Source organism: Aquarana catesbeiana, linkage group LG12 (assembly GCF_042186555.1).
Source record: "Aquarana catesbeiana isolate 2022-GZ linkage group LG12, ASM4218655v1, whole genome shotgun sequence".
Lineage (NCBI taxonomy): Eukaryota > Metazoa > Chordata > Amphibia > Anura > Ranidae > Aquarana > Aquarana catesbeiana.
In genome coordinates this window covers 76,754,029-76,778,824 of record NC_133335.1, presented here as the reverse complement: position 1 = coordinate 76,778,824, position 24,796 = coordinate 76,754,029, and the positions used below count along the sequence as shown (strand labels likewise).

The following is a 24,796-nucleotide window of genomic DNA, read 5'->3' as shown; positions in this document are numbered from 1 at the left end:
CCCCCCTTTACTCATACATGATAGCTCTCTATTTTTTGCACTCATAGAATCAAACAGCTACATAAATAGTAAATCATAACACCGTTGGCCTTCTGGGTTTTAACCATTCCAAGGACCCTGCCAGCATACAATACATTTCTACATAACTTTATTTTTTTTCCCCCATTTGTCAGTTGTGTGATACAAAAAATATATTTGTGGCAAAACTTATACTTGTGATAACTTCCCTTTCTTAATTGCATAAATCCGCCCTTTCTCGTGCCTACCCTACCCCCCCTCCCTCCTCTCCACCCCACTCCCTCCCAAACCTTCCCACCCTTCTTCTCCCCCCTCCCCTCCCGCCCAACTGGGCCTACCCTAGGGGCTTGTATCTTGACCTCCCCCCTATATTCACTCCCCAACATACTCCCTCCCATCTTTTCCATACCATACATCTCTGTATCCCCCTGTTCTACGGGGACTTACCTCCCCCCCTCTCCAACCTTTTTTAGTGCCACTCCTGTGCGATGACTTTTGTGTTTGTGAAGGTAAATACTCATATCAGCCCCATTTTAATCTAATTAATATATCAATCTTCCACTATTTTATTACATTCTAATCCCCCTCCTAATCCGTGTTTTACTTGCCAACACTAAACATTTATTTAATTTTTATTTTTTAAATAATTATTATCTGTGATCCCTTTTCTTCACCTTTCCTTCCCACTTCCCCTATATAAAAAAAAAAAGGGGGGGGGGGGGGGGGTTGGGGGGAAAAAAGTCTAAATAGTCTCTGATCTCTCATCTTCTGTATTCCGTGCTGTTTTCCCGTTGTCCTTCAACCACTCTTCAACACTCCGTGGGGAATCAAAAAAGTGTATACCATTTATATTAGTCACTCTCAATCGGGCTGGGTATAGCAGTGCATAGTCCATCTTGATTTGCTGTAGCGTACGTTTGATTGGTATGTATGCCGCTCGGCGCTTTTGTAGCTCTGGAGAAAAGTCCTGAAATAATAAAATTTTGGCCCCCTTGTATAGAATATCTCTCATTTCTCTTGTCTTCCGGAGCAATGATATTTTATCTCTAAAGTTGAACAATTTTATGATTATGGGCCTTGGATATTCTTTTCCCTGACGAAGTCTAGAGGGCATTCGGTGTGCACACTCAATGCCAAAAAAAGGAGAAAAAGTCGCAGCCCCAAATATTTCTTTGGCCCATTCCTCCAAGAACTCTATGGGGTTAGACCCCTCACTCGCTCAGGCATGCCAATTATTCTTACGTTGTTTCTTCGATTTCTATTTTCTAATTCGTCCATTTTGGCTGCTTGTTCTTTTATACGTTTTTTTCATCTCAATGACATCCTGTTTGAGTGGAGATAGCGTATCTTCTACTGCACTTAATCTTTCTTCTAAAGCCGTTGTTCTTTCCTCCATCTCCTTCAGCTTGCCGCCTATCACTGCGATTTCCTCCTTTATGCCTTTCAATTGGGCATCCACCCCTGCGATTGATTCCTTGCATGCGATTATCGCATATAGGAGGTCCCTCATTGTGGGTTCTTCTGCTCTTCCCCTTTGTTCTCCCTCCATATCTGCCTCTGTTATGTTAGAGAGCTTTCTAGTTGCTCTGTCACCGCTTGATGTATCCATTTTCCCTGCTTCTTGTTCCTTTTATATGCAAGGCAGTCGTCGGGCTTGGCACCACCGGCACTGGTCCGCAGCTTGAACTTTTCCTAGTCCCTGATGGAACTGTGTGGGTTAGTTGTGTAGATTTAGCTGGTGAAAAATGTCCTAGCAAATCGCTCTAACTTAGTTGCTGCTGCAACTGCAGTTGCTGCTGCAGCTTTTGCTTGATTTGTCTGATTTTTTTTGTAGAGCGTGTGACTTGGGATCCTTCTTGTTGTGGCTGGTTTACTTTCTCCTCAGCAGCTCGTTTCCCCACCATGTTGTTTTCCTCCTTTCTCCTTCTCCTTTAAGGATTAACCAGTTTATACATTGTTTCAAAGCATTGCCCAGTGTTGCATCATCACTTGTTATTTCACCCTGTTAATTCCTGTTGGACTCAAAAAGAACGACAAAACAAACCAAAAAAAAAGGGGAAACACTGTCCCTTTACATATGTCCAGAGTTTACAATGTCATTCCGCTCAACTGAGCCTGAGATTAAATAGTAGGCAGTGAAATACTGCACTTTAAATTGCCACTTTAGTCATAATAGCCAGCTTTTAAACACCATTCCTCTATTTATATTGATTTGTACTATTGCTGTTTGGTTTAGTTGGCCTCCCCAGCTTGCTCCCCTTCTGTCTCACACCCGGGACTAGAATTGCATCTTTCTGAATCGCAGATATAATGTCTTTGACGGCAAGGGTTAAATAAAGAAAGGCAGCAATGGATTCAGCTCAGCCCCAGTTCCAGCTGAAAGTTTCTATTAGTTTCAGCTATACATTCAGGATAAACAAACATATATGGCAGATATGTAGGTTGAAAACAGTAGGAAGAGCTTTCACCTGCATCAGACGTCTTCACACATGATAGTCAATCTCCAACGTTACCTTATGAATTTTATATGTATAGAGTCTTTAATAACAACCGCTAAGCAGTAGATCAGCTCAGAGAAGGTTCCAAGTGAGAGTGCAATAAATTTATATTTGTTTCTTCTGTTATGGGCTAAGCTTAAATAAGCATATGTGGCAGATATGCGATTCGAGACAAATAGAAAAAACTTTCACCTGCATCAGACGTCTTCACACATGTCTGTTGGTTTTCAGCATTACCTTATGTTCTTAACAACCGCTCACCGCTTCACCCCCCTCAGCCCCAGTTGCTGAGGCCAATTCGTTACTCAGCTGCTGATGTCTCAAATGGGAGCCTTTCACGCTACCCCTCTGGTTCCTCTCACCAAGCGTTCACTCCATCCCTCACACCGGCGCTGTTGCTGCTCTTAAAGCCGGTTTTCTCGCCGAGCGCCGGCAGGTCTGGGAGACCTCTCATGCCTGACCTCCGGGACTCTGCTCTCACCGGGACTAGGTATGTACTTGTGCTGGTGAAGGTGTCTGTCTCTAGGGCTGAAGTCGGCTGCTTTCTCCTGCTGCCGGGTCGGCTAGCATTTCCTCAGCTGTATGCTTGCTAGTTAGAGCTGGGGGAGAGGAGATCACACACACACCCTCTCACTCCCACATCCGGTCACCCATTTAGGGATTTTAGTGAAAGCGTAACCGGTTGAAGGTTTGAGAGTGGAGGATGTGTAAACACGCGGTAGTGTCCAGCGAGTAGCGAGGACAAGCTCGCTAGTCAGAGTGGGCTATATACCTATTTCAAGGTGTAGCCGGAGCGGTTCAGTTTTATAGTGTACGAATGTGAGCAGAGATCTAAATGGGCAGTGCTGGGTACCACTGTGGGGGAGGAGCCAGCGACGGTGGGAAGTAGTAGAAGCAGTGAATGGGGTGTGACCTGCTAATCAGAGGAGGCTGTATATGTTTGGAATGAAGAGGTTGCGCATGGGAGAGATGAGGCGGGGTGGAGGTTGTGCTACTTGAAGACAAAGTGGTGGTTTGGAAGGGTGTTGTGGTTTGGAAGGGAATGGAAGGAAGACCCTGGCATGAGGCAGGTTAGATGGGCGGGAGTGGGGAGCTAGCCTGAGTGCCTTACCAGTATATGATAGGGACCAAGGGTAATATCAAACTCAACAAACAATACCCTGTTGTCTGAGCAGCAAAATGCAAAGAAAAAAACTTGCTTATCTAATAACTGTAAGAGGCAAAAAAAAAAAGTACAGTGTACAAAGTGAAACAGTCCATTATCCCATAGTGCTGGTTTGTAGTGCGATCCTGCATTACCTGATCTAAACTATTGGTAGTAAAGGGGTATTCGTTCTTGCTAATGCCTGTGCCCCATGTGGTGCGTCATTCAGAAAATGAGGGGTTGAATGGCTCATGGGCTTAAGTAATCCCACTTTTAGTGGGACAGATAAGAACTATGTAGAAAGGATCCCTCATGGGATGCATATTAAGGCAAGTCACCTAACTATTTCGTATTACATGCGTTTAGGGTATTTTAAGGTAGGTGCCATGGTATCCATTAGTCCCTGTATGGGAAAACATCATTAGCAAGGGTATTGTTCTAAAGGGGAATACCGATGGGGCTTCTGCACCCATGAGAGGAAATGTTTGTTGTCTTGCCGGCTATTCAGTGTGAGAACATGAATTGAGTTCCCTCATATAAGGGTTGGAGTCTGCCAGGAGTCAAAATCCAAGGGGTCCTTCAGTTTTCAATTTGGCATCTAATCCGTATTGCCGTGACAGGTTCAGCTGCAGGATATTGTATGCATTCCCCATTAGAAAGTGATCTTAATTGTGAATGGTATACTGTAAATAGACAAATGGTATGTGCTAAGCTATTGAACGTTGACGATAGGTTTAACAATAGAAGATTTCCAGTGGGTATTTCTTTTATACTGGGACGAGGATGATCTGCAGGGGCCACTTCCCCAAGCCCCTACTATAAGGGGGTATTGGATGCGAAAGGTTTTTTTATTTTAGGGATTATAACCAATGGGTAGTAGCCTGTGCTGAGGGTTTGGTATTATGGTCTGGCCCATTAAGTGCTATATGTCAAAATGTGTGCAAATACAGACGCTTGAATCAGCTTGGCAAAGCTGTCAGAGACCTCCCAGGGGGGGCGATGTATTGTGGGCAGAGTGGTAGGGCCGTGCAGATCATTCTCACAGCATGGGCCTCCTAGAGGAGCTGAGAGGCCCTACAACTGTCTTTTTCCATCACTGTTACAGTATTGTGTGTATGCACAAATATATCAACGGAAAGAAGCGAAGAAAACAAAACTAGTAAATCTGGTATAGCCACCAAGGTGTAAAGCGTCCACTGCAGCTAAAGTCCCAGACTTACAGTCAGGTCCATAAATATTGGGACATCGACACAATTCTAATCTTTTTGGCTCTATACACCACCACAATGGATTTGAAATGAAACGAACAAGACGTGCTTTAACTGCAGACTTTCAGCTTTAATTTGAGAGTATTTACATCCAAATCAGGTGAATGGTGTAGGAATTACAACAGTTTGTATATGTGCCTCCCACTTTTTAAGGGACCAAAAGTAATGGGACAGATTAACAATCATCCATCAAACTTTCACTTTTTAATACTTGGTTGCAAATCCTTTGCAGTCAATTACAGCCTAAAGTCTGGAATGTATAGACATCACCAGACACTGGGTTTTATCCCTGGTGATGCTCTGCCAGGCCTCTACTGCAACTGTCTTCAGTTCCTGCTTGTTCTTGGGGCATTTTCCCTTCAGTTTTGTCTTCAGCAAGTGAAATGCATGCTCAATCGGATTCAGGTCAGGTGATTGACTTGGCCATTGCATAATATTCCACTTCTTTCCCTTAAACTCTTTGGTTGCTTTTGCAGTATGCTTTGGGTCATTGTCCATCTGCACTGTGAAGTGCCGTGGGAGCCACATATACAAACTGTTGTAATTCCTACACCGTTCACCTGATTTGAATGTAAATACCCTCAAATTAAAGTCTGCAGTTAAAGCTCATCTTGTTCGTTTCATTTCAAATCCATTGTGGTGGTGTATAGAGCCAAAAAGATTAGAATTGTGTCGATGTCCCAATATTTATGGACCTGACTGTATGTGGTTAAATGGGCAAATAAGTGGGGGATGGGAGCACAGTGTGTTCAAAATGTGCAGGCCCAGGTGCAGAGTCTCATATGTTTGCGGGTCTTGTGGTGGGGTCCCACTTGGAAAGAGATATCGATTGGGTACTGGGTAGGTGAATGGGGTTAGAGTAGGGAGAATAAAAAAAGAGAAAAACTGAAAAGTAACTTAGCTGAGTATTGAGGGCTCCAGCGCCGCTGATCAGTGATCACAGCGAGCTCTTCTTGTGTGCAGAGCTTTCGATGGGCTATAGCCATGGTTAGGGCCTGGTGCTGAGTGGTAGGCCCAGGCTTTGGACGGCAAATGTTGCCTATGGAAGCGGTATTCTTGGATTTCCATGGGTTCACTGCTGGGTGGAGTGCGTCTTGCAGCAGGAGGGTGAAATTCCGCATACCATTTGGATACATCTGTGTATGGGATCTCCAGCGTTTCACAGAAGTAACGCAAATCTTCTGGCACTCTTATGCCCCGTACACACGGTTGGATTTTCCAACGGAAAATATGTGATAGGACCTTGTTGTCGGAAATTCCGACCGTGTGTAGGCTCCATCACACATTTTCCATCAGATTTTCCGACACACAAAGTTTGAGAGCAGGATATAAAATTTTCCGACAACAAAATCTGTTGTCGGAAATTCCGATCGTGTGTACACAAATCCGACGGACAAAGTGCCACGCATGCTCAGAATAAATAGATGAAAGCTATTGGCCACTGCCCCGTTTATAGTCCCAACGTACGTGTATTACGTCACCGCGTTTAGAACGATCGGATTTTCCGACAACTTTGTGTGACCGTGTGTATGCAAGACAAGTTTGAGCCAACATCCGTCGGAAAAAATCCTAGGATTTTGTTGTCGGAATGTCCGAACAAAGTCCGACCGTGTGTATGGGGCATAAGAAGTGTGGAGCGGCCTTGTGTGGAGGCTGAGAGGCTGAAGGGGAACTTCCACCTGTATTGAATTCCCTTGGTGTGGAGTACCTCCAGGAGTGGGCGGAGTTCTCTCAGACGCTAAAGTGTGATGGTGGAGAGATCCTGGAACAATCGAATATCTGCGTTGTTGTACTTTAGAGGAGTTTTATTACGGGCCTTCCTTAATACCTCCTCCTTAAGTTGATAGTCTATTATGCAGCAGACTACATTTCTAGGAGTATCAGAATCTCTGCCTCGTGGGCGGAGGGCGTGGTGGATGCGTTCCATCCCTATCGGGGTAGTGGGGGCTCTTTCTAGTAAATTATTGAAAAGGCCTACCACTTTGGCCTGTAGTTGGTCTGCATCGATCGATTCAGGGAGGCCCCGTAAATGGAGATTGTGGTGCCTGCCACGGTTGACCAAGTCTTCCATATGGCGATTTAGGTACCTAAGTTGCAAGGTGTGGACATGGCATGTGCGACGCAGTGCTGTGGAGGGCTGTGCTGTCACCTTCTCAACTTCTTGGACTCTGCCTCCGATCGCTTGTATGTCGATCCGGAGGTGAGTGATTGCAGCCGTTAGGAATACTTTTATGTCTGCTGCTACGGATCGGAGATCACTGAGGCTGGGGTGCTGGCGTGGTGTGAGTTATCTCGCCATTATCGGGAGAGAGCCGCATGGTGGCTGTAGTTCCGGTCGTCAGGCCTGATGATGGGGGAGAGCCTAGAGTGGGCGCCATGTTGCCTGCTTGGGACCGGAACATTTCCAGGATGTTTTGGCTCAATCTGCCGGTCAAGTCACGGGGAGACCTGGAGCGGGATGCAGAGGAGCTGTGGGAGGAGGTCCCCATGATGTTTTCTGCCGAGTTGTTGCATTAAAAACCACCGTTGTAGGCTGGTGCTTACAAGCTAAGCTACCATCTTCCTCCGAGGTCAGGCCACGCTCCCCTACTGTTGACTTTTTAATGGAGCCAAAGTTTTGTGACAACTATTTCTCAGGTTACCTTATTGTCTGTACCTGCCTCACAAATCATAACTCTGTAAATTTCTTTGTCTCTAGCTCGTCATACGTGGGATGTACTTCAACCTGTCTTTTTATGAGTACCATGTACCCTTTTTGGGTTTTTTCCTGTCACTATGTTGTATTGTTTTTACCCCTTTGCTTCTTTTGCGATAAAATATTTGATCAAGGAAAGAAAAAAAAGAAGTTAGGAACCTAAAGGGATTAGGACTGATAAATGGGATGCAGAGAAGGGGAGCGATTAAGAAGTGAGATGCAGAAAGAGGAATAACAAAAGTCAAAACTTGTCAACACCATATTTGTTTCATCTCAGGATCTCTGAGTATATAAACTAGAGGGTCAGTATCACATGCAGACATTAGCATTTTCGGAAAGAGGTTAGGGATGAAAGCAAACATTTTTCCCAAAGTACAGGTTGCCATTTTAGCCTATCCTGTCATTTACAGTATAATTGCCTAAGTGTCACTTTCCCTTTGTCACTGAGGGATTCTGCCTCCAGTCCTAAATGTAGTCAAACAGAGTATGTTCTAGCAGGGAATCCCACCCGCCAAAACACAGGTGTTTCTCTAGTGAGATCTCACTTTCAGCACACACACACATTGGTCTTTTTCCATTGAGATCCCAACTTTAGCACAGCTGATCTAAGCAAGGTAGCACCTTTGCCCCTCTTCTTTGGTGCAACAGGCAAAGAGAAGCCACACCATTTGCATTTTATGTACTGGAATGGTAGCTTGAGATGCCAACTGGCTGCAGGTGCATCCTACTTCATAAGATGACAGGAAGTTGCACATCTTTGATGATAAATGATGTGGCTCTGGTTGAATCCCACCTCCAATGCACACACTGGTCTTTTTCCAGTTAGATCTTACCTCTATTACACACACAGTGGTCTTTTTTCCAGTTAGATCTTACCTCCATCACACACGCACAGTGATCTTTTTCTAGTGAAATTCCACCTCCAGGACACAAACTGGTCTTTTCCCTATATCCTACCTCCAGCACACACTACAGTTTATGCTCTAGAGCAGTGTTTCCCAACCATTTGTCAGTTAAGTAACCCTTTAAAGTTTGCACAATTTTCTAAAATGTAAACTAATAGTTTTACATAACGCAGCAACATCCACACACATTGGACACTCAACGTTAGAGGTGATTTATTCTTCCAAAGCAAACACACATTTGCATAATGGTACTGATTAGTATTCCAATGTTTCTCTTCTCCCTCAGTTTCTCTCACTCAGCTAATGTAACCCCAGTGCTAACAGAGAGGGGCAAACAAGAATGCTGGGCAGGCACCTGACATCCTCCTTATCAACCGATGATAACATTGTAATGGTGCACAAAAAACCTGTGGCTTTGTGTAACTAAAAGACAGGCTTGATCCACTTGCTGGCTTGTATACAATTCTTGGGCAATTTTTAGGTATTTTGCCAAGGCACCCTTGAAGACCCCAGTGTGCCTGGGCACACTGGCTGAAAATGGCTGCTCTAGAGACTCAATGTGCAATACCCACACTCTCATCACACACATTACACATTTTGCATGCTTTTTGCTCACTGAGCATTGACACAAAGACTAAAGGTTTAGCACCTAGAGTGCCGTTAAGTTTCCCTCCTGTGGGGTGTGTGTGTTTGGTGTAGGACACACATTGATCTTTCTCTGTATTCTGCCCCCAGCACTAGAGATGAGGTTTGAGTTGGCCACTACCATGGGTTTGAGGCGAATATTGCAGGATCCAGAGTCATGGTACCCTCACTTTAAAAGTAGGCACGCAGAGCAGCCATTGTGTTGGTGAATTGAAAGCTGTTGTAGGGAATGCATCGGAAAAACAAACTGCATAGGGTGAGATTAGGGTCAGTTAATAAACTACTTTAATTCTGATTGCTAGCTCTTTGGGTAATCAACCCCTTTGTAAGAATAAGTAACAGGCATTTGTAAAGGAGAAGGACTGATTTGAGAAGACAAAGTGGTGTTTGTTATTTTCTCTGGTCCACCACAATGGGTTTACAGGCCTCACCTTACCAAATCCATGCCGAGCAGAGCCTCATGCTCTACAACTGGTTCTTTGGTCCACACTGCTTCATTCCCAATGCAGACTCCCATCTCATTAGCTCCCATCTCGGCCCCCCACAACCAGGATGGGCGACTCAGGATCACAGCTAGTGTCCTTGGGGCCTGCTCCACTTCTATGTAGGTACACTATACAGAGAAATTTTAGGTACATTTATTTAGTAGAATGTATGCCTAAAGTAAAAACAAAAGTTGTTAGACACATTAAAGTAAATCTGTCACAAACCTGGGTTAGTAATGTAAACATGCTTACGCAGAGATAACCTTCAGTGAAAACCTCAGGTCAAAGTGATCAGTAGATCCAGAAATGGGAAGCTTAAATTATAAGCATATCAGTTGCTGCAGTTGTCATTTGTTAATTTATCTTGGAGTGGCTTATTACCTTCCTTATCTCAGGGCAAGAGGGCAGCTCGGATCCAAAGTGATTCATGTCACAGAATTGAGTTGTTATGAGACAATTGGGGTCATGTTGCCACTTACAGGAGAAACTGGACACAGGCAAACAGCCATTGGCCAACCAGGTATGACTGCTCCCACTCCCAGCATGATTCAGTTTTTGCTAGTGTCCTAGCAGGATGGGCATCTTTTCTCTATTGAGAAATGATTAACTATTTTTCTAGCCATTCTCTCTTTTCCCAAGTTATGTGTTTTTTTTTTTTTTTTTTTTTTTTTTTTCAATCAAGGCTTCAGCTACATGCTACTGTGTTGGGCTCTTTATGCAGCTGTCTGGATCGGAATATCCTCAAAATTAGTTCCTGTGATCTTTTTCAAATACTGCTAGCCTCTCATTCATTGGAATGAGACATTTGAACAGGGTTTCTATCAAGTGGCTCCTCCTGCTCAGCTGTCATATGTCTGGGATTGAACCTAGGTGTGGGCTGTGGCTCTCTTCCTTCTGCCACCTGAGGAACCTGAGTCAAGCAGTTGTAATATTTTAGAGTGTTTAGCTCAGTGGTAGATGCTTTTTCAGTGAGTCCACGGCAGTCAGCTATCAGGTTTTAAGGGCGTGGTAGCCCGTTTTTATTAAAAGGAACAAAATAAAAGTTCATACCCAGGATTCTTCTCCAATAAATGCAACAAATGAAAAAAATACTGTTTCACCTGGCACTTAGGCTTACTCTGCCTTGACTTGCAGTTCCTTGCTGCACAGGCCTACTCCTGGCCTTAACAGGATTATCCAAGCCCCCTGGGTTTGCTCACTCTCCCCAAGACTTCAGGACTTCCTCCAGCCCCCTTGGACTTTGGTCACCCAGACTCTCATGGCTGGCCAGCCTTTCCCAGTCCTTAGGCATAGAATACCCCTTACATGGGCTGCAGTCCCAGACAGAGACCACCAGGTTCTTTGACAGGGCACTGAATCCAAATGGCAGCACCTGCTCACACTCCAACTTCCACCACCTACTATATGGGCTGTGTGAACCTGGGCACACACCCTGCTGGCTATCCACAACACCTGCACACAGGGTTGGAGATCCCATCCCACCCAAGACTCTTAGGAATCTCCAAACTACAGAGCCCCATCCGGAAATAGCAAACTCCAGGGAAAGCTGCCAGACAAGTTTTCTTCTCTCAAAACCTAAGCTCTGTATACCAGCAGTCAGCAGAAATGCAAACTCTGTGTTCATTTCCTTGCCATTCCTATAGTGACAGAGTCTCGCCGTATTACAAAGTATACACCTTGCATAGTACCTCTGCTCCTAGTACTCCCTAGCCCCACCTGGCTTCCAGCTGCAATCAATCCATAGTCAGATCAGTAGTTCCTGTGGACTATGCCCATTTGTTGGATTTGTTTCCCTGGATGTATGATATACTGCTGATCCACTAAACTTCTGGACTTTGACCTCTGCCTGTTTCCTAGATTACTCCCTTTGCCTGAGGATTTTACACTACTCTGGCAGCCTGTGCATGACCCTGCCTGTCCCGGACCACACTTCTGGATTCTGACTTTGTACTATGCTATCAAGACTTGTTGCTGACACGGTCTGCCTGACTACGCCAATTCCTCAACCCCCAGCCAAAGCTCCACTCTGGACTAAACCATACCTTTCAACAACCACCTATTACTCTGCACTTCAAAGACCGCCATTTGAACCCATCAGGGATATTCCCCTTTTTACTCTCACCCACAAGTTTGCTTTCCTGGATGCCATTGCTTGTCTGCAAGGTGTGTGTCTTAGCCTTAGCTGGCAGCCTTGTCCTGTAAATGACCCCATTTGGTCTCACATAAGGATAAGGTGGTGTTGATGCCTGGAGCCTCCTTCCTAAGGGGAAAGGTTTAGATCTTATACCTCATTATTATTCTTCCCTCTTCCTGCCTGGCTCCAGTACATCAAAAGGAAATGTTCCTTTACTGCCTGAATGTAGTTCACGCTGTGTAGGTTTACCTTTCAGACACTGCTTCCATTAGAAAGACCAATTCTCTTTTTGTCATTCCTGATGGTCCCTGTAAAGGTGAATCCACTTATCGCAACCCATTTCTCAGTGGTTCAAGCAGATCATTGTTCTAGCTTATGGTCTTAAAGATCAGATTCCAGCCTTTGCTATCAAGGCACACTATACTATATCTGCAAGTGCCTTACACAAGGTATTTCGGCATCAGTTTCCCAGGTTTGCAAAGCTTATCTGTTCACATGCTGTCTAAGTTTTACAAGGTCAATATCAAAACCTGATTTTTTTTTTTTTTTTTTTTTTCCAAAACTGAGGCATGCTTGCTGAGGGAGGGATGGGTTATATCTGGCTGGCTATTAGGAAGGTTGGTCATAGAAGTAGAACGTGTCCAAGTGAAGATGGATGTTGAAACATCCATTCAACCGTTAACCACTTCAGCCCCGGAACGATTTACCCACTTCCTGACCAAGCCATTTTTTTGCGATACAGCACTGCGTCGCTTTAAATGACAATTGCGCGGTTGTACGATGCTGTACACAAACAAAGTTTTTGTTTTTTAACCCACAAATAGAGCTTTCTTTTGGTGGTATTTAAACACCTCTGCGGTTTTTATTATTTTGCACTATAAACAAAAAAAAGCAATATTTTTAACTTTTTGTTATAATAAATATTCTTCAAAAATATATAAAAAAACAAAATTTCTTCCTCAGTTTAGGTCGATATGTATTCTTCTACATATTTTTGGTTAAAAAAAAAAAAAAAATCACAATAAGTGTATGTTTGGTTTGCGCAAAAGCTATAGCGTCTACAAAATAGGGGATACATTTATGGCATTTTTATTACAATTTTTTTTTACTAGTAATGGCGGTGATCTGCGATTTTTATGGGGACTGTGACATTGTGGCGGACAGATCGGATGCTTTTGACACTATTTTGGGCCCACTGACATTTATAGAGGGATCAGAGCTAAAAATAGCCACCGATTACTTTATAAATGTCATTGGCAGGGAAGGGGTTAACACTAGGGGGCGATCAAGAGGTTAATGTGTGTTTCTAACTGTGGGGGATGGGACTGACTGGGGGAGGAGATCAATCGCTGTTCCTAAGTACTAGGAACAGAGGATCTGTCTCTACTCCCCTGACAGAACGGAGATCTGTCTGTTCTGTCCGTCTCAGGAGCAATCGTGGGTAGCTGGGGTCCATTGCGGCCACCGGCCAGGCCCATTGGCTGCTATGTCACGGGTTAGCGTGAGCGCTCCCTATACTACTTAAAGTGCTCGCCGTACAGCTACGGCGATTCGCCAGGAGTGCCATACTGCGTGAATCAGAGTGCCATACGGCGGGCGGTCGGCAAATGGTTAAAGTGGGGTTCCACCCAAAAAACAAAAATACCTGGAAAAATTCTAAAAAAAAAAAAACAAAAAAACATTTGGATATTTTTTTTTTTCACTTGCCTCTAAATGCCTGTTGCTAGGTGGTCCCTCGTAGTCTGCCTGTTCCTTTGCCTGGGCTGGTGACATCACTTCCCCCCCCCCCCCCCCAGGCACAGGAAGGGCTCCGCTCTGCTCCCTCCCTCCTGTCAATCATCTGGGACTCATTACAGGTCCCAGGTGATTGAGCGGCCAATCATGGCGCGTGGCGCCGCTCGCGCATGCACAGTGGGTGCCAGGCTGTGAAGCCACAGCCCGGCGCCCACAGTTGAAATGCTGGCGCCGACGAGCGGAGGGGGGGACGAGCGGGGCTTCGATCCCCCGCATCGCTGGACCCAGGGACAGGTGAGTGCCCAATTAAAAGTCAGCAGCTGCAGTATTTGTAGCTGCTGACTTTTAAATTTTTTTTTTTTTTTTTTGACGGCCCCCCTGGGTGGAACTCCTCTTTAAGCAAGCCTGTCACTAGAAAAAAAAGTCTAGTCTGCAGAATACTGTGAAAGAAGCTGGATACTCAACTCTCAACCACCGCTGCTACTATTTGACACTTCCAGGAGTGTCAGATATTTTATCTATCCCTAAGGGGCTGTAGTTACTCTGTTGGCCACTACATCACTACAAAACACGGATAGCAGCATGCTGTTAACTGTGGATAAAAAGGGAGCTGTGATTTGCTAACTGCCCAAGAAGTAGGTACAGTACAGCTTCCTCTTTCACATCATGCTGCAGACGGCTTTAAAATACAAGCGGCAGGGTTGCTTTAAAGCTTAATTCCAGCAAAAACTTTTTATTTCAGTTTTGAATTGTTTAGGGGAGGGCAAGGGGAAGGGAAGTGGAAGCATCTGTCAATTAGGGATTTGGGAAAGGTAGGACATGGAAAATGGAAAAAACTGCGCTACCAATATACAAAAAAACCCCCAAAGAGCAGCAGTTTAACTGTGAGATGCACACCAAAAATATCAAATGTAAAGAAAAAAACTGCGCTAAACTATGGATAAAATGTGAATGTACATAAGTAAATCATACATATCATGAGATCATAAAATGTAAATGTAAAAGATTCCTCTTATGAAAACGCAACACCAAAGAAAACCAAAAAATGTGCAATAATCAAATAGATCATAAAGGATCAGTGATAACTATGACAAATACCGTATTTATCGGCGTATAACACGCACCCCAAGTTTAGGAGGGAACTTTAAGGAAGAAAATGTTTTAAGGGAAAAAACTTACATTTAAATGCCCATCAATGCAGCCTTGCACAGCGTCCATCTGCATGCTTGTCCAGTGTCATTTGCAGCCTTGCAGTCATTTGCAGCCTTGCAGTCAGCAGCCTTGATGTCATTTGCAGCCTTACAGCTTTGCAAGTGCCGATCTGCAGCTTTGTCTGTGTCCTTTTGCAGGCTGCAGTTAAACTGCAGTGACATGTCAGTGTCACTGCAGTTTGAAAATGGCGCAGCCGGCACCGAAATACACAGAGCCGGTCCTTGGCTCTTCTCGGCGGCTCTCGTTCACTTTCGGCCACTTTCAGCTCCACTCGTAGTCCCGCCCGAGATGGTACACTCGGCTAGGTTTGGGCAGCGCTCGAGTGAAGCCGAAAGTGGCCGAGAAGAGCCGAGGACCGGCTCTGTGTATTTCGGCGCCGGCGGCGCCATTTTCAAATCGCGGTCGGCGATCGCTTCGCTAATTCAGCAGGGGATCGGCATATAACACGCACCCGTGATTTTCCCCTGATTTTAAGGGGAAAAAAGTGCGTGTTATACGCCGATAAATACGGTAAAATTATGAATAAAATGATGAGTCAGTATATGCATATGATCTTGGCTGCAGAGAAACAGAGACCTCAGGTGAAATGAGAAAAAGTCCCAAAGGAAGCCCCTCAATATTGTACAAAGAGGACTTGATTATGAAGATTACAAAGACACACCGCTCACAGGGATCCTTCACCACATAGATTTTGCGCTTACCAAAAAGCAAGCAATAAAGGCTTGTGTGCAGTCCAAGCAAGGAATGTCCAGCTGGTGATATGACTTGTCTGTGTGCAGCGTAGCTACGGAAGTGCAACAGGGAATCCAAACACTCGAGCTCAAAGGCATGTAGACAAAGGAGAAATGGCCATAGTGTAAATCAGAAATGTGGGACCCTTATTACGGGGGTCTTTCAGGCTCTAATGTAGCGAATCTCGCAGGCTGGAACGGCCAATGAAGTCCTGCTACACACACACACACACACACACACACACACACACACACACACACACACACACACACACACACACACACACACACACACACACACACACACAGTGGGGACAGAAAGTTTTCAGACCCCCCTTAAATTTTTCACTCTTTGTTATATTGCAGCCATTTGCTAAAATCATTTAAGTTAATTTTTTCCTCACTAATGTACACAAAGCACCCCATATTGACAGAAAAACACAGAATTGTTGACATTTTTGCAGATTTATTAAGAAAGAAAAACTGAAATATCACATGGTCCTAAGTATTCAGACCCTTTGTGACACTCATATATTTAACTCAGGTGCTGTCCATTTCTTCGGAGCATCCTTGAGATGTTTCCACCAGTGCTGTGTCTTGGCCCAGGCCTAGGGCGGCACTGTGCGGGGGGGCGGCAGAAAGCCGCCCCCCCCCCCCCCCCGAAAATGGCAGCGGCGCCCTCTTCCCGACTCCCGCACAGCAGGGGGTACAGCTTAGCAGTGCAGTACAGTGGCGTAAAGCTGTGAGTCTGTCTGTCTGTTCTGAGGAAAACAGCGGGGAGGAAGCTGGGCGGCGGCACGGCGAAACCAATTAGAGCCGCTCTCTCTCTCTCTCTCTTCTCCCTTCGGCTGACAGAAAGGGGAGGGGGGGCGAGCGGGGGAGTTCTCTGGCAAATGGAGCAGCAGATCTGTGACAGGGAGAGGAGAGATGCGGGTTGTCAGGGGAGGGGGGGCGAGCGGGGGAGATACACAGACAACCCGCATCTCTCCTCTCCCTGTCACAGATCTGCTGCTCCATTTGCCAGAGAACTCCCCCGCTCGCCCCCCCTCCCCTTTCTGTCAGCCGAAGGGAGGAGAGAGAGCGGCTCTAATTGGTTTCCTGCGCCGTCGCCCAGCTTCCTGACCGCTGTTTTCCTCCCCGTGATTGGCCACAGCAGAGGGCCAATCAGAAGACTCTGGGGGGCATCATGGGAAAAGTAGCCCCCACAGACATGCTACAGCCCCCAGCATGCACTCTGCTGAGGGGGGGTGTTAGAGGAGAAAAAGAGAGCCAGGCTGTACCCGCACCACCAGAGAGCCAGGCTGTACCCGCACCACCAGAGAGCCAGGCTGTACCCGCACCACCAGAGAGCCAGGCTGTACCCGCACCACCAGAGAGCCAGGCTGTACCCGCACCACCAGAGAGCCAGGCTGTACCCGCACCACCAGAGAGCCAGGCTGTACCCGCACCACCAGAGAGCCAGGCTGTACCCGCACCACCAGAGAGCCAGGCTGTACCCGCACCACCAGAGAGCCAGGCTGTACCCGCACCACCAGAGAGCCAGGCTGTACCCGCACCACCAGAGAGCCAGGCTGTACCCGCACCACCAGAGGGGGAGAAAGATGAAGCCACTGCCGGGGTACAGACATGCTACACTACTGACCAGAGTCAGCCTGGGCAACCCAGAGTGAGCGAACGTCCAGCCGGAGGGATCACTGTTGCGGTTTCACCGGGTCTGGTAAGAGAGCCTGTTGGCCATTATTCATTACTGTTCCCAGGAACTGAGCCATTAGGAAGTGCCTAACCTGATATCCTCTGGGCCTTGTTGACCGCCACAATGAGCTCCAACGCTGGGCCTCCAGTCAAAAAATTAAGGGGGGATGACACAATTTTTACAGATCCAGGTGACACCAAACCTAGTGACGCCACTGTCCCAGAGCCCACAACAAGTTCCGGCACTGAGCTTCGGTAACTGGCAGCCAGAGTGCGCTAGCGTGGGCACCCAGGACATCTGCCACCCAGGGTCCCACAAGCGGCGATCGGCTTTCCGTAGCAGCCACCACCTCTCTCCCCACTGTCAGCCACACACACTCCTCAGCTCCTCCTCCTTCTCAGCTCCAATGTTCTAGTGTACACAGCCAGGAGGAGAAGGAGCCACAGGGGAGGGACACTACTTCAGTGCAAGAGCCGCGCTTCTGCTCTGAGGTCTGTGTATAGTTTACAGTGGAGGGGGACACAGTAACCGGGAAGGGGGTAGATAACAAATGCACACATGGATGAGGGGAGGGGGGGTAAGGGGATATGTGCTGGGTGCTTTGGGAGGGGTCTGATCCTCCCCTCCCAAAGCAACCAGCACATATCTCCTTACCCACCAAATGAAAAGATGCTGCATGCCTCTCTGTCCTCCTCCAATGAAGATGACAGGGCGGATCTTTAAAAGAAAGGGGTGTGGCCTTGACAGGAAGGGGTGGGTCATATTTAAATTAGGGGGTGCGCAAGCTCAGTCAGGCCTAGGGCAGCACAAAACCTAAATACACCACTGGTTTCCACACCTTCATTTGAGTCCAGCTGTGTTTGATTATACTGATTGGACTTGATTAGGAAAGCCACACACCTGTCTATATAAGACCTTACAGCTCACAGTGCATGTCAGAGAAAATGAGAATCATGAGGTCAAAGGAACTGCCTGAAGAGCTCAGAGACAGAACTGTGGCAAGGCACAGATGTTACAAAAAAATTTCTGCTGCACTTAAGGTTCCTAAGAGCACAGTGGCCTCCATAATCCTTAAATGGAAGACGTTTGGGATGACCAGAACCCTTCCTAGAGCTGGCCGTCCGGCCAAACTGAGCTATCGGGGGAGAAGAGCCTTGGTGAGAGAGGTAAAGAAGAACCCAAAGATCACTGTGGCTGAGCGCCAGAGATGCAGTCAGGAAATGGGAGAAAGTTGTAGGAAGTCAACCATCACTACAGCCCTCCACCAGTCAGGGCTTTATGGCAGAGTGGCCCGACGGAAGCCTCTCCTCAGTGCAAGACACATGAAAGCCTGCATGGAGTTTGCTAAAAAAAACACCTGAAGAACTCCAAGATGGCGAGAAATAATATTCTCTGGTCTGATGAGACCAAGATAGAACTTTTTGGCCTTAATTCTAAGCGGTATGTGTGGAGAAAACCAGGCACTGCTCATCACCTGTCCAATACAGTCCCAACAGTGAAGCATGGTGGTGACAGCATCATGCTGTGGGGGTGTTTTTTAGCTGCAGGGACAAGACGACTGGTTGCAATCGAGGGAAAGATGAATGCGGCCAAGTACAGGGATATCCTGGACGAAAACCTTCTCCAGAGTGCTCAGGACCTCAGACTGGACCGAAGCTTTACCTTCCAAAAAGACAATGACTAGAAGCACACAGCTAAAATAATGAAGGAGTGGCTTCACAACAACTCCGTGACTGTTCTTGAATGGCCCAGCCAGAGCCCTGACTTAAACCTAATTGAGCATCTCTGGTGAGACCAAAAATTGGCTGTCCACCAACGTTTACCATCCAACCTGACAGAACTGGAGAGGATCTGCAAGGAGGAATGGCAGAGGATCCCCAAATCCAGGTGTGAAAAAACTTGTTGCATCTTTCCCAAAAATACTAATGGCTGTATTAGATCAAAAGGGTGCTTCTACTAAATACTGAGCAAAGGGTCTGAATACTTAGGACCATGTGATATTTCAGTTTTTCTTTTTTAATAAATCTGCAAAAATGTCAACAATTCTGTGTTTTTCTGTCAATATGGGGTGCTGTGTGTATATTAATGAGGGAAAAAATATGAACTTAAATGATTTTAGCAAATAGCTAAAATATAACAAAGAGTGAAAAATTTAAGGGGGTCTGAATATATAAATATATATATATATATATATATATATATATATATATATATATATATATATATATATATATATATATATATATATATATATATAATTATCCTGAACTTCTCCCTTAGGACACAGACAGCAAACTTGTTGGTTCGCTGGATTCTTCAATATGAATATTTCCTAAAACCGTTCTCTGCTTACATAGTGTTTGCAAGCAAGAAAATATTTCGGGTAGAATTGGGCTTTAAATCTACCTCAATGTCAACTTGCAATTCAAATGAAACCCTTTCATATAAGGCAAGACAGTGCTTATAATCAACATCCCAATAATGAATACATAACTTTTGAGCATACAAAAAAGAGAAAAATTCATACAGTGTTCAGTGTTTGGAGAGCTGGGTTTGCCTTGTTGACTGTAAGCCCTTGCACACTGGGGCGGTTTGCAGGCGCTATTGCGCTAATAGCGCCTGCAAACCGCCCCGAAAGTGCCGCTGCTTTCATTCCAGTGTGCAAGCCCCGAGGGCTTGCACACTGGAGCGATGCGCTGACAGGACTGTAAAAAAAGTCCTGCCAGCAGCATCTTCGGAGCGGTGAAGGAGCGGTGTGTGTATATCGCTCCTGCCCATTGAAATCAATGGGACGGCGCGGCTATACCGCCGGCAAAGCGCCTCTGTAGAGGCGCTTTGCGGTGGTATTTAACCCTTTCTCAGCCGCTAGCGGGGGGTAAAACCGCCCCGCTAGGGGCCGCATACCGACGGTAAAACGCCGCTAATAATAGTGGCGTTTTACCGCCGACGCCGCCCCCCGCCCCAGTGTGCAAGGGCTCTAAGTGCACTACTTTTTTACCAGTGAGTCCAATAAATTTATTGCACTATGAGAGACTCTTCCTTTCTTCTTTGATGGTCCTGCTGTACAGGTTGCGCTGTTATGAGAGAAATGTAAAAGGGACATCAGAGAACACCTGGTGGAGGATCCAGCATATAACACATCCTGTAGGAGTGTGTTTTGACTGTCTTGTTTCATACAAAATAAGTCAATATTGTCCGGTGAGTGCAGTGTGTGAATTGGGCACATTGGAGTGAAAGCACTATTTCATTTGGAACACATTCAAATAATCAAGTGACACAGAGCACAAATATCACTTGGACTTCAAAGAACAAAATAAGTGCAGCGCTAAAGCTAAATATGAATAGTATATCATACTACAAATAACCATAAACCGGTAATTGATCCACCAAAAATAACCATAAACAGATAATTGATCCACCAAAAATAAATGAAAAAAATAAAAATGATAAAACAGAGAACAGGTCTCCCATAGAAGACAAAGACAGATGTCTCACCATATACCACAAGTGAAAAAATTATTGTGTAAAGTGATAAAATAAGTCCCAATTGTAAATATTACAAAAACTCAAAAAAGTCCATAAACAGGATGAGTTGATGGCCAGAGTGCATATATTCAGAAGAGATGTGACATAGGTGAGTCCAGCATCCAAAGTGATTCGCACCCAAGTGAGATATGAGGCTCCTTACCAGCTCGCGGTGACCACCATAACAGTGGTCTCACCAGGCATCTGGGAAATTATCAGGTCACCCACAAACCTATATCGATATCCCCAGTAGTAAGCGTGGTACTCAAAAAACAAAAACAAGAAAGGCTCCCATAGCGTAAAATTGCAATATAGTGTGGTTTATTTAACTAAAGGTTTGCACTTACAAAAATCTTCATCCATTAACAGCGTGTAGCCAAACATAAGGATCGCGGCGTCTCCACGAGCTTCCGCCTGCTTACTGTGTATGTCCCATCAATCACTAAGAAAACGTAATGACGTCAGTGTCACAGGCTCCTCCCTACGCGTTTCGTCACGATAGGACGTCGTCTGGGGATTGGCCGAGTGACGCGGTCATCACGCTTAAGATTTAAATAGTCCCACGGCGCCATGTTGACTACTGGCTACTCGGGTAGAAAAGATGGGAACAACTTACTACGCTTACTACTGGGGATATCGATATAGGTTTGTGGGTGACCTGATAATTTCCCAGATGCCTGGTGAGACCACTGTTATGGTGGTCACCGCGAGCTGGTAAGGAGCCTCATATCTCACTTGGGTGCGAATCACTTTGGATGCTGGACTCACCTATGTCACATCTCTTCTGAATATATGCACTCTGGCCATCAACTCATCCTGTTTATGGACTTTTTTGAGTTTTTGTAATATTTACAATTGGGACTTATTTTATCACTTTACACAATAATTTTTTCACTTGTGGTATATGGTGAGACATCTGTCTTTGTCTTCTATGGGAGACCTGTTCTCTGTTTTATAATTTTTTTATTTTTTTCATTTATTTTTGGTGGATCAATTATCTGTTTATGGTTATTTGTAGTATGATATACTATTCATATTTAGCTTTAGCGCTGCACTTATTTTGTTCTTTGATGTATTGGAGTTTAGTATTAGACTTTTAGTGCTGGCGGCTTTTACAACTCACATATCAATATACACCTTTCTAGCGCAGCGTTAACCCCCTTTTTTGGGTTTTTTTATTTTTATTTGCAATTTCTGATACTACCACGTTGCTGCTGAATTATCATTATGGATATTTTTGATTTTAGATCTCAACACAATATTGACACTGAGGGTGTGTTTAATGGTAAAGGGGAACAGACTGATGAAATAGGTGGTCTTTTCCTTAGACTTAAGAACCTTCTAGTCTCAGAGTTACATACTAGTTGGGACATAGCATACCTTGAGCAGTATGTTGCGCAAAAAATGGTACCCCGTAGTCTAAGATGGGAGGTGAGCCCGCAAAAGGGTGAGACAGATTTAGAGGGTTGGTTTGCCTATTTTAACGCTATTGGCATCCGGTTTCTCCAGTTTTTGGTGGGGAAGAAACGTGATAAGCTTAAAACCCTCAATGATGAAATTTGCTCAGTTAGAGACAAACTGTCTCCTCTGAAGGGTCAAGATCTGTACAAACAGAAATCTGATCAATTGAGACTCTTTCTTGAGAAGGAAGATATAGATCAGAAGAGTAAAAAAAAGAAAAAATATAATCGTGACCTAGCGGACTACTCCAATCAGGTTGTCTTTAAATGGCAGATCAAAACGGATGAACCTATGGAGGGTGCAGGCACAGATATACCCCCCACTATACCAACGCAACCCCCCCCCCCTCTTTTGCCTAACACCACGGGACTTCCAATACAAGGTGATGGCGGCAATATGAGGGGACTTAGAGGACATCCCTCCCAGGACCATCATAATGGTTACGGCTCCACTAGACCGAAACATAACAATAAAAATAAGAAAAACAACTACAATCAGTATAGACATCCTGGAGGTTCACAATTGCCTTATCAGTATGGCAATGGCCCTGGGAGACCTGAGATGTATCCTCAAAGGACCCCCTATGGAAAGAACTTTCCAGCACAGGGGACACCTTATAGGAATGATCACCCATTTCTGAGGACCCCCTACAGGAATGATTATAAACATCAGAGACCCAGGGATTCGAGGGAAGATCCCAGGGATTTTGTTAATCACCATAGGGGGAGGCCCAATAGGGGTACATCTGGCGATAGGGGTGTTCCCCTACGAAATAGGTTTGCCCCACTCTACCGGGAAGAAGATTATGGCTTAGAGTCTGCCATTATGAGACATCCTAATGACCGGTATTTGGAACAAAGGAATGAGCAGCAAGAATCCCCCTATGACCTTGACCGAATGGAACGAAACCGTTTTTTTCCCATGGGCAATACCAGGCCAAAAAGGGGTTTCGAAGAAAGAGGCACTAGAGGGGGGAGGAGGGTCAGGTCCAAAGAAAAGAAAATACTAGATATTACTGGTGTTTTTAACCTGAGCTCTGTCCAGCTATCACAAGGGGAACAAGCTGTCCTCAGTCGAGGACTTAAATTTGCACCCCCCCGTGCACTAAATAAATTCGAGACATTTATAGATGTCCATAAATTCATCCGTAAAATGAACATAAAGAGACATTTTTTGCTGAATTTGATTGGCAATCGGAGTCAGGTGGCTTCTACTAATGTATATCATAATACTAATGTGGCCCCTATTAATGCTATCTCTGATGCCAATCAAGAAGCTGATCTTACATCTACCGGAGGAGTGGCAGAAGCAAGCATGGTTCAGATTAGACATACTGATCTGGCTAACGCTTCATTATTCAACCCTCCAGGATTTGTAGCCCCCTCTGTTCAAGTGTTTAAAGAGATGGTGATTAGGGATCTGATTGCTCTCAAGACACCAAGATCTGGCGGCAATTACGATCTTCAACATAATATCAAACAAATTTGCGCACGTAATGATATTATTATACGCCCTGCTGACAAGGGTGGTGGTGTCGTCGTTCTAAATAAAACAGACTACCTAGATGAAATGAACAGACTTTTGTCTGATAGTGTAACCTATACTAAATTAAGGTCGAATCCTACTTTTAAGTATAAGAAAGCTCTTTTATCATTAGTTGATTCTGGATTCCAAATGGGCATTTTGAACAAAAAAGAAAAATTACACCTGGTGCCCTCAGCACCAAGGGTACCAGTAATGTATTTGCCCAAAATTCATAAAAGTCTAATAAAACCACCTGGTCGCCCTATCATTAGCGGCATTGATTCAATTACATCAAGAATAGGCCGCTATGTTGATAATTTTTTGCAACCCCTTGTGGTTAAAACACCTGCTTATTTGAGGGACACGACTCAAGTAATAAAACTTGTAGCTGAGTGTGACTGGAAGGAGGGTTGCATCCTGGCCACTGCTGACGTTGCCTCCCTCTATACTGTCATATCTCATGAACATGGCTTTGAGGCTGCTAAATTTTACTTGGAACAGGATCAAGCTTTACCTGCTAATCAAAGGGAATTTATTTTAAATCTTTTGACTTTTGCTACCAGTCATAATTATTTTTGGTTTGGGGGGGGATTTTTTTCTGCAGACTGTCGGTGTGGCTATGGGGGCAAAGTTCGCGACCAGCCTAGCAAACCTCTTCATGGCCCGATGGGAAAGTGAAGAAATTGATGTTAACCCCCCAAAAGAGCTACGCCTCTGGAGAAGGTACATCGACGATGTCCTTCTCTTGTGGGAAGGGGATTTGCCTTCTCTTGAGGCTTTTTTCCATAAGCTCAATTCAAATGACAGAGGGATTTCCTTGCAGTATGAGACTAGCCAAACTCAAATTCATTTCTTAGATCTCAATATTTGTGTTAAGGATGGTCAATTGATTACAACTACTCACTTCAAAGAAACCGACCGAAATGCCTATATTCCGCTCAACAGTTGTCATCATGCCTCTTGGCTCAGGGCAGTTCCTAAAGGGCAGTTCCAGCGGATCAGGCGTAATTGTACCAACTTATCAGATTATCAGCAACAGGCTCTGATCCTCAAAGCGAGATTTCTGGATAAGGGATATGATGAGAGGGAGATTAATGAAACCATTATCAATGTTGGTAATATGA

At 45.1% G+C, this 24,796-nt stretch overlaps 1 protein-coding gene across 1 annotated transcript in view; it reads right to left on the bottom strand.

Moving 5' to 3' along the window:
- Positions 1 to 24,796, bottom strand: part of SCRN2 (secernin 2) — an 84,902-nt gene that overhangs the window by 39,247 nt on the left and 20,859 nt on the right. Inside the window, exon 3 of the mRNA XM_073608088.1 lies at positions 9,605 to 9,786. Within this exon, the coding sequence (XP_073464189.1) occupies positions 9,605 to 9,786 (182 nt within the window). The remainder of the gene's footprint in view (positions 1 to 9,604; positions 9,787 to 24,796) is intronic.